General features: G+C 35.3%; 1 protein-coding gene across 1 annotated transcript in view; it reads left to right on the top strand.

The window, feature by feature from the left end:
* LOC109839891 overlaps positions 1-9,779 on the top strand; it is a 23,106-nt gene extending 13,327 nt beyond the window's left edge. The window contains exon 3 of the mRNA XM_020408344.1: positions 9,354-9,779. Within this exon, the coding sequence (XP_020263933.1) occupies positions 9,354-9,506 (153 nt within the window). The 3' untranslated portion in view covers positions 9,507-9,779. The remainder of the gene's footprint in view (positions 1-9,353) is intronic.

The raw sequence follows: 11,270 nt of genomic DNA, 5'->3' as shown, positions 1-11,270 counted from the left end.
GTATATAGTGTTGGACTTCTACAGATCACTGGTATTAAGTGTTTGAGTGTCTTAGCATTCAGAAAAGAAGATAATGAATTCGGGCTTGCATTATGAAAATTTGTATTTGTTTGTATATGTGAACATTGTGAAGGACAATGTGCTTACTAGTGGCGTATCTGATATACAAAATTTAGACTTTTAGACTAGCAATGGTCACAATCTTCGTGATTACTTCTGGATACAATATATATAATTATTGGAGTTATATGGTTCCCTGATTTTATGATGTTTAAGTTTTCTCATGAGAACATCTGCAAAAGGTCTTTAAAAAAAATTGAATGTTTCTACATGTCAAGAACTCGAAAAGTAGTCCCAGACATTATGAAGGCATCCATGCAATCAGATAGTGAAATTTCCTTTGCATAATTGTTTAAGATGCAGATTGCTCAAAGCACTGATTTTTGTAGCTTGAAGAATTTGCATATATTTTGTGCATTCCATAAGCCAAGAGAGCATCTGTGAGTAGTAGAAAGAATTCGCCATTCCATACAGTTATCTTTTGCTTCTTGTACAATGATAATGTTAATGGACATACCATATTGATCTGTCTGAACGTGCGAATGATGTCTATCTGCTCGTCCTAATTTACATGGCTAAATTTTAAAAATGTTCTTGCAAATTTTATTACAAAGGAATATGAGGCAACTTTTGTGATGGGACCAGGGTGGAGCTCTAGTTGGATAGCTGAAGGATCTCAAAATCGTGAACTTTGGCGGCTATACGAATCTGATCAGGATCTAAAGTTGGCAGTGTTTAGATGTGAAGTCTTTGATAACTATCTGTAATTGTTCTGCAGAGGTTCAGGTATGTCGGGTGCCAAACAAGTCTAAGCGTCTTTCGAAGACCTTGTTGGAGCTTCATTGGAGGAAAGGAATCGTTCGACAGCTTGATGGGCTGGTACTATAACTCATTGGGGCCCAATTGAAAGAGATCACGTGAGAAGGATAATCAAGCTAATGTCGGAAGCTCATTAAAGGTCATCAGTGGTGATGTTCGAGGTTGCAAATGGGGTGGGTGGTTCTTTGTGCTGCATTGTAGGTTGAAACAAAGAGGGAGGGGGAAGATGAATATAGGGTGAAGCATGTCCTCTTTTGTGTCCTGGCATTATGAATGATGTCGAGCCACATGCAATGTGTTTGGAAATGGCGTGGATTGAATTTGAGATAGTAATAATTGTGCAAAGAATATATTTTAAGTCGACGAGAGATCAAGGATGCCTACCAACATTTTGGAGATGTAGCACTGTTTTAAAAAAAACCCGCCTAGACTGTTTAGGCGTATGCCTAGGCCTAGGCGGTACCTAGACCGCCTAACAAGCGCCTAGCACATGCGCGGTACATAGGCTGCCTTCCTAGATTTTAGGAGTGTTTAGGGGAGTACTGTCTGTTTATGTGGATTGTATCTTTTAGGCATTGATCGTGATTTTCTGTGTTGCAGTCTTCACGTCCTCCAACCTCCTTTAAACTCATTTAATTTTCAAATATGAACACCTTCACTACCTCCTCCGACCTTCAATAAAATCTCATTAATCACCACTTAAATGAAGAAAGAAATCTGCCTAGACACCAGTCCAGCATTTGAGCTTTCTATAATATTAACATTTACCATCAATTATTGTAATTAAAAAATAAAAAAGGAAACCATCCTAGGTTCTAGGCTCGGGTCCAACGCCTAAGCCCCCTGGTACTTTCTATAACCATGTTAGTTATTGTTTTGGCTACTTAGTATTTAAGTATGCATGGTTTATTTGTGGATCTAATTTTGCTATCCTTTTTTTCTTTTTTTAGCAAGTTTCTATGAATTTAATATATATTTTTACTAATTATTATAACTAAATAATTTAAAAAATAGCCAACTACCTAGTCGACACCTAAGCATACACCTAGATGTCTAGGCGCTAGGCGCTGGCTCAAACATCTAGTTTGCCTAGCGCTTCCTGTAATATTGAGATTAGTCACTTTTGATGCCTTCTACTGTACTAACAATTTGCTTATGCCGTCACTTTTAATGCTTCTTACTGTACAAATAAGTACAACATGCCATTTGCACCATTCATCAAGGTAAACCACCATTCTCAAGTCGTATTATTTGGTTGTCCTTTAATTAGAGAAGAGACCATTGACTCCTTTGTGCGTCTATTTTGTACATGTCTTATTGCAATGTTTGGTAAACATTCTAAGTGTATTCTGACGGATCAACAGCTTGCAAAGAGGGAAGAGAGAAGCGAAGTCCTTTCTAACGTGATTCATCGGTTTCGCAAATGGCGTTCTCTATGGAAAGCACACGAGCATCTAGGGCTTTATTTGGCACTAAAGAAAAGTTTCAATATATTTTTTTGTTGCATCAATTTAAGCCTAATTGTTGAGGATTTTGAATCAAGTTGAACTTTCATGATAGAGAAGCCTGGAGTTAAAAATAACATATAACTAAAACACTTGAATTGAATTCGAGGTAATTGAGTGCGACATACTTTAGAAACATATTTTGTGCTTTCATATATGCAATACAAAGAAGTGAGTTTTAACGCACTTCTCAAATGTTAGATATATAACTTACAACAATTTATGAGTTTGTGAAATAAAATAACTCCAGATGATTTATAAGATGTAGAAGAGAAGGAGAATATCAATCTTAACTATACAAGCCATCTTCATGGTCTCCAAGCCCAACAGAGAAGCATGCACAAGGATTTATACTAGAGCAATGTTCAGGGTTTTTAGAGAGCAACTAAAAGAGATTTTCATTTATTTTTTATGAAGTGGAGCCTTAAACATTATGCAAAGTATTGCAATGTCATAAACCCGAACAAACTAAGTGCTAAAAGAACTCGTATGCTTATCATCCTTTGATAGTATCTTGCAATTTGCAAAATATATGAATTCATCGAAATGGTTTACTGAAATTGCTTTTACACTTTGATATCTTTGAAATATCCTCAATAAATTTTAAAGAGATGGACAAATTCGTCGAAGGAAGTGTTGATCATGGGCAGAGCCTTTAAGGGGCAGGGGAGGCCTTGGGCCTCTTAAACTTTAAATAAAAGGTTATGAGATAAAGACCATGAGCCGAAGCCTTCTATGCGTCATAGGTTTTTGTCCCTCACCTTTTTATTCTATCTATATCATTGGTTGATATACACCAAAGTCATAGCACTGCACCATCAAATTCCTCCTTAAAGACTAATGTTTAATAGTTTGTGTCGGAAAATGATGAAATTGGTTATAGAAGGTTCTACATGTAGTGGAAGAATTTGCACAATTCAACAAATCAAAAAATAGATCAAGTTCTAGAAGAATTAGGTGTTGGCTAAATGGCAATTTCAAGAGAATAGGTTGGGACATAACAACATGATGTAGATCCAAGCTTTTGATATTCTTAAGCAAAACATGTACAATAATTGGACAATGACACTTCCTTTGACTTCAAATTGCAAAGGAAAAATAAAGAAGCAACACCTCGGAGTTGAAAGCCAAAGCCAAGAACATGCAGAAATGTCATAAGAGCCACAATAGTGCTTGCAAGGTGTATATCTTTTATTTTAAAATAGGCTTAATTATCAGATTGATATATTTAATGGCAAATCTGTACCAATAAGATCTATTTAGTGGCGTTGCCGACAATAAGGTATATTTAGTGTGCCTCAAATCGCTATTAATGTCTATGTGATTACCGGCGTGAACTTTGACCGCAACATTATGAATTTTTGCATATATATCCCTCAAATTTCTCATATTTGCATATTTATCCCCCAAATCTTATTTTTGAAGAAGAAACAACCTCTTTCTCTCTCTCTCACATAGCAACATCAGTTCTCCAAAAACCCTTGCCCTCTTCACCACTGAGATTCCTGAAATCCCTCAACAAAACCCTTTTCTCAAACCCTATTTTCTCCATGACTTCACTATGACCCATTTCTCATATTTTACCCATCTTTTCCCCATTACTTTATGTTGAACCCAATTGCTCTTCATGGGTTCGTTCAATTTAACAGAATGATGAGCTCTTATGTTAGTGATTATGGTGAAAGGCCGACGATGTAGCTGATAGTGTGAAGAAGAGGAGGAAGAGGAAGATGAACAAGCGCAAACGAAAGAAGCTCAGAAAACATCATGATTTGTCATCAAGTATTCTTCATGAACCAACAACCAATTATAATGACACTAATTAGGGTCATGTAAATTTGAGCATTGGTTCGGGGAATGAGGTAGATTTTAATTTGTTCTTGTTGTTAGTTAAGAGATGAAGAGAGGTTTTATTTTTGTAAGAACCAAGATTTGTGGGCTAATGTGTACATATGAGAGATTTAAGGGGTATATGTGCAAAAAATCTATAATTTTGGGCTCAAATTTCACCTCTGACAATCGGATAGGCATTGTTGATTATATGAGTCTCACTAAATATTCGTTATTGTTGTTTGTGCCACTAAATAAGTCTTATTGATATAAATGTGCCACTAAATATACTAATATGGTAATTTAGCCATTTAAAATAAGGTATAATGTTTCTAAATATAGTACAATATTTCTAAATTTTTTGACTCATATTGAGATTTTAGATATAAATCATGGTGAAGATCTTGATCTCACAATTAAATGTAATGGTTAAAAACCTTGGTAGACAATATCTCCTATCAACTTAATTTTACAGGAACTTTTCTATATAATTGCATTTTCGTGACAACTAATTCTTCCACAACTTGATCTATTTTTTTATTTGTCAAGTTATACAAGTCATTACATGTCGAATATTCTATAATCAATTTCATTACTTTCTAACATAAACTATTGAACATTAATTTTTCAGAAGGAATTTCATGGTGAAATGCTAAGACTTTGATGCATATCAACCTAGGGTGTAGCCAAGATAAAACTAGGGACAGGGAAAAAGCCTATGTCTTTGATGTATATCAACCTAGGGTGTAGCCAGGATAAAATTAGGGAGAGGGAAAAAGCCTATGACTTATAAAATTTGAGCTTTGGCCTTCGGCTTGTAGTCATTGGCTCATAGACTTTTATTTAAAAATTGGGGGTCTAAAGCCTTATCGCTCCTTAAGAGCTATGCCTACAATCAACACTTCTTTCAGTCTATCTCTTTAGAATTTATTAAGAGGGCATTCAAAGATATCAAGGTGCAAAAGCACCTTTAGTAGTACATGCAAGCAGGCCATTTTATTGAATTGATATATTTTACAATTGCAAGATACTATCATAGAGATTTGGATGATAACCATATAAGTTCTTTTAGAATGTAGTTTGTTCGGGTTTGAAACTTGCAATCATTTGTATAATGCTTTAGGCTCCATTTTTCAAGATAAACGAAAATGTCTCTTTTTGTTGCTCTCTAAAGACCGTGAACATTGTTCGAGTATAAATCATCTGTGCATGTCTCTCTATAGAGCTTGCAGACCATGAAGATGAATTGTAAAGATTGATAATCCTCCTCTTTTATGTCTTATAGATCTTCTAGAGTCCTTTAATATTGACAAACTCATAAACTGTTGCATAGTTATATATTCAGCCTTTGAGAAGTGCGTTGAAACTTCACTTAATTTGTGTTGTAGACATGAAAAAACACAATATGTTTCTAAAGTATGTCACCCAATTATCTCGAATCTGATACATTTGTTTTAGATGTGTGCACTGTTCTAGATAGCGATGCATAGCGCCGCTATAGCAGTTTTCATAGCGTTAATGATGGCTACCGCTATGCTATGAGCGAAAGCGGTAGCAAATAGCGGCCAAAAGCCAGCCTTCATTTGGTGGGTAGTTTTTATATTCTCCTCGACCCATACCCAAACCTGACCCATTTTATCATTAAAACCTTATCAGAGCTCTTCTCTCTCTCCCCCATCTTTGATTCACAGTCACAAAAGAGAAAAAACCCTAGCCGTTGGTGCTTCCTCACCATCTCCATCGCTTCCTCCTTATATCCGGTGCTCCCTCCACCATCTTCAGTGTTTTTTTATTCTTTATAGTACTTTGTTAATAGTTACACATCTATTTCATGCTTAGGATCTCTATAAATCATCAAATACACATTTGTAGAATTTCTAAAATTTTTTAAATAATTTTTCTTATTTTTTAGAATTTTTAAATGTATTTAAATTTGATCACGATTTGACTATGCACTATTTGTCGCTATTGTGCCGTTGTAGGCGCAGATAGCCTTAGTGGTACCTCACTGCTACGCGACGCTATCCGCTATCAATAACTTTGGATGTGGGTTATCTTCCCTCTTATGTTTCTCTATCATGGAAGTCCAACTTGATTTAAAATCCTCTATTGTGAAGCTTAAATTAATGCATCACATAAAGGTTTTTTGAAACTTTTTTTTGTGCCAAGTCAAACCCCTAGATGCTCATGTGATTTTCGTAGGATATGCCAATTGCGAAATTGATGAACCGTATTAGGAAGGGCCACACTCCTCTTTGTAGGGTCTTGACCCATCGGAATGCACTTAGGATCTTTAACAAACATTGCATTAAGCCATGTTAGAAACACCAACATAAAGAAGTCGGTGGTCTCATTTTAAATTAAAGCACAACCAATGTTGTTTGGAAATGGTGGTAATTAAATCCAACGGTTAGAAACCTTGGTGGATAACGACTCCTTTCAACTCAAGTTTAGAAGAGTTTTTCTTGTATATATATGTGCGAGAATGTGTTGTGTGTGATGCATGGCAGTGTGTGTATGTGTGATGAATATAATGTGTTATGGGTTACTTTGTGTCGTGTTTCCCATTATCTCAAATCAAGTGCTAATTAATGCATTGTTTTTGTTATTGCAACTTCAATGGTAATTATACCTGACTATAATAGTTATTGTTGGTTTTCAACCCTAGCATCATATTGTTGACCTTCGTTACTGTTGGATAGGAAAATCTCAAATATCAACTAGGAAGATTACACTGTACACGGATCTTAATGTTGGAGGTTTATAACTAGGTATGGAAAAGTTTTGAGGGATGTTGGGTGAGTAAAGGTATGATGTTTTGGGCTGTTTTAGTTTTTGTTGCTGTCCGGTGTTGGAGACAATGGAGGGTGAGTAAAGATTTGAGTATAAGAAAGAAGGGAGTGACTGAGAAATAACAAGTGCCTTCAGAACCTACTTACCCATTTTGCTTGTGCACAATGGCATCTCTACGAACGAGCAAATCAACTGATGTAGGGATAGAACAGATTTAAATGAACTGATAATGCACGTCACATCAAATAAATGAGATATTTCTTAAAGAGTTTTGATAACTAGCACATAATCAAATTCTAGGCACAATATAGGTCAAGTAGATTACCTATCATACCATTATATAGTTTCTGATCTACCTCTTTATTACTGTTTGTCCAGCGTAGTTGAGGTGAGGTTGGTTTTGCATCCTTTATTGTAGATTTCTATGCATGCTAGTTCTAGTCATATTCTCTTTGATGGATGATTATTCCTAGTCTTCTTGTTTTGCAACCTAAGAAAGAACAACTCCCATTATGCATGTTTGTAATTGCTCTAGCATATTCTGACAAATTTCACATAAAGAGCTCAGTAATATTTCTGAAAATGACATCATCCACATATAGTAAGATATACCAATATCTTCACTTTTACTTCAGTAAACAAATTTTTATCAAGTTTGCCTCAGATTAGAGAAATCTTTTTCAGAAAAGGAACTAGTGAGTTTATCATCATATCCTTGCTTCAAACTTACAAGAATTTTGCTCCACTGGTAACTAGAATGGTTTATTAACCCCCAAAGCACGAGTAATTATTAACCCGACCCTATTTTACAACACAATTATCGTGTTGGACACTTAGCTATGACGTAACACTTGGACAAACACTCAATAATTCTCATATACTGGGATAAGGGAGAGGCTTAGAATGAATATAAAAAGGGGATCAGTAAGGAAGAGCAGAAAGAAAGTGTAAGCCAGTGCTTAGTCTTGCAGTCATCCTTATCCCTGTCTTTAACTATATTATTGTCCTGTGATAGTTAAACCACTAGCACTAAATAGATCTCATAGCTTTTCTCAGGATGAGATTAATAATGTCAATAATTAATATATTGTAGCTGTCTCTCCATGTCTTCCTGCTTAAAAGTTGTTATCCTAGACATTATCTTCCTGTTTGAAACATGACTTTATGAGTTTCTTTACCAGTAGCTTGTAGGAGATGGTCTTGGGTGTTTGGCAGGGTAAATTTAAGGAGCGAAAGGTGAAACTTGATTCCTTCAGTTTCTTAGTTTTCTCTTAAATTCAATCACAGGTCCTTAGTTTTCTCTTAAATTCAATCTTGCCTCCCTTGAAAGCATTCTTTCCATTTCCAAGGTCCGTTGAAAGTTTTGTATATTGACTATGAAGTTCTTCAAAGTGATGGGTGCCTCACTATTCTTGCACTTGAAACTAGTTGTATCACCATTTTTAATGATATTTTTCTTAAGGCTTAAATGCGGCTAGACCCCCTTGAGTATCGTTGCTTTCAACTTACTACCCCTCTAGTTTTATTGCTGCAGATTTACACCCTGAGTGCTTTTTTCACTGTTTTACCCTCAGAGAAGTCACTTGGGAGTGGTCTGACCTATGTGGCATGTGGGCCTCATGATATATGAGAACTTTCTTAAAACCCTTTCGTGTATGAAACCTGGAAACTTAATTAGCTCAATTTCTTATTTTTTTTCCTGAATTAACATGTGCTGCATTTTTAGGTCTTAAAGTTTTTAAATAGTAATGGCCTCAAATATATCACTAGAATGGATTTCTGTCAGGACTTGCAATGTGATGTAATAGAATTGTTAGTCATGTTTTTTTTCCTCGAAAAATAGAGAGAATTGTTAGTCATGTCTGATATTTGCCCACTAGATCTTAACGATGGTGTTGAATAGTGTTTATTGATGTGGTAATTTATAAGAAAGTTTATATATGAGGGCCAGTTTTAAATAAATAGACGAGGATGTATAATTTAATCCTAATCAGACTTTGGTATTAGTAAATTCCTCTCTTCTGTGTTAGGAATCACGTGTAATTGTATATTGGGTTAAATGTGGATAGAGCTCCTATACAATAGCCTAATGGTGGATAGAACCCTGTAGTTCTATTTGTGCAGATAGATCCCTGAGGGAACCTTTTTGACTAGTTTAAGAGTAGAATAAATCACTCAGGGTTTTATTTGCACTTGGGAATACTACAGGGGATCTATCCACAGCAATTTAACAACAGGGGGCTATCCCGCAATTAGGCGATAGTACAGGGGTCTATCCGCAAATAACCCTCTTTTGATTTGTAGATTGCTTAGTTTGATACTTTAACAAAGTTTCTATTTCTGCAGTGGAGTGAAATCAGAAAGATAAATAGCAGTGTGCCGGTGATTGGGAAGATTAACACTGATTACAAGGAAGATTTTGATGCTGACGCAGAAGACGATGATCCAGATAACGTGGATGAGTCTGAGGGTGATGAATTTGAGCAGGAAGCAGGTTGAAGATATACCGCATGAACATTGTAATTTAGCTTAGCTTCTATAAAACGCAAACTGAAAATTGTGTGGTTCTATGAATTTGCAAGTAGTTAGCCTATCACAGAGGCATCAAATTTGGCTTGTTGGTCGCCTTTCAAGTTTCCTGCCTTTGGTGTTGTTTTTTGTGTTTCGCTGAGGTTCTTAGATTCACTTGCAATCTTGATGCACATAGTGTATTTTCTATAAAAATGAAATTTGTTGGAGTTTTTACTGCTCCGTGGAAATGCTTTTAATCCTTGTTTGTCACATTTTCCGTTTATTTTATAAATTCTGATACCATTCTGTACATCTGTGGCTCCAACAAATGAGTATACATGCCCCAAATATCGTAGCAACGAGAGGAATTTCCTCTCTTGTTATACTACTTCTAAATACTACTTCTAAAAGAGAAAACACATGTCAAAACTTTTGCATACCTATTTTGCCCTTTACAATTTTATTAATTCTAATTTTATCTTATAACTATTTTAAAAGTGTGAATGGTATTAAGACTTTTCATCCAAAAATACCCTTCAACTTTTTCGTATAATTGTAAAAGTTTCCATTTATTATTATGGATATTCATGTACTTTTGTTTATTTATATGATAAAACCACACATGCATATACATATCCATAATAAATATACATAATAATCAATATGAGTGAACAACACATGCATGTCAAGAGATGCCCAATTGATGTCCAAGTAATGTCAAAGCTCAATTTATTATTTACCAAATTCTTCAGAGGATGAGCTTTAATTTTCATGAGGAATTGAAGTTTAATGCATGACGTTTGAATCTTAAGAGGTGCACTTATAATTGTTCCTCCCTATTAACTGTAATTCAAACCTAATTATGAGACTATTCCTCTTTAATCTCGTTCAAGGCATTAATCTCTTCATTTCCTCCATCAATCTATAAATACTCCTCTCATTGTGAAAAAAGAAATACTTCAAGAGGATATACAGTTCATCTGCTCCATCAATCTATAAATACTCTTCATCTCCTCAAGGCATTAACCTCTTCAAGCAAGAAGATATACTTTAAGAAGAAGATATTAATAGTTCTAGAAAGCCATTTGATGTGATATTGCTAGGTAAACATAATTGATCAACTATTTGTTTCAGCAATATGCAACTGGTGTCATGCTTTAAAATGGTTTTACATTTTTTTTCCTTTTAGTTTTATAAGTATTTCAATCTTGACTTAATAAGTTTATGATTGCCCCCGGAGCTCTTTTATATACCATCTTGTTAAATGATATCAATTTGCTTATAGTTTTATTTGTCACTCTAACTGCATGATTGATTTTTTTTATATACATGGATTCATGATAATTTCTTATAAATGTGCAAAGTTAGGACCATATACACTCGAATACACAACGAGTGGTCGTCACATGATGATGGGAGGGCGCAAGGGTCACCTAGCAATGATTGATATGATAACTATGGATATAATTAAGGAGTTTCAGGTTTCTTGTGTTATCATCTCTGACTTATGATTGTTGTGCGCTGCGGAAATTTCGGCAGAGTTTCTGGTGCACAATAAGAGAGAAAGATCGATAATAAGAATTCCCGTCTCACCAAGGAGACAAGAATCTGAAGCGGATATCTCAACCAAGTGAGATATCGGCTCTTCCTCTCATCAGTTCTAGGACTGACCTGTCGAGGGATCCTAATAACTATTACAATGGCCACAAACTCAAACAACCAATTTTACGTGGTTCGGCAAACTGCCTACGT

Source organism: Asparagus officinalis, chromosome 5 (assembly GCF_001876935.1).
Source record: "Asparagus officinalis chromosome 5, Aspof.V1, whole genome shotgun sequence".
NCBI classification, from domain to species: Eukaryota; Viridiplantae; Streptophyta; class Magnoliopsida; order Asparagales; family Asparagaceae; genus Asparagus; species Asparagus officinalis.
This window is presented reverse-complemented; position numbering and strand designations above follow the sequence as displayed.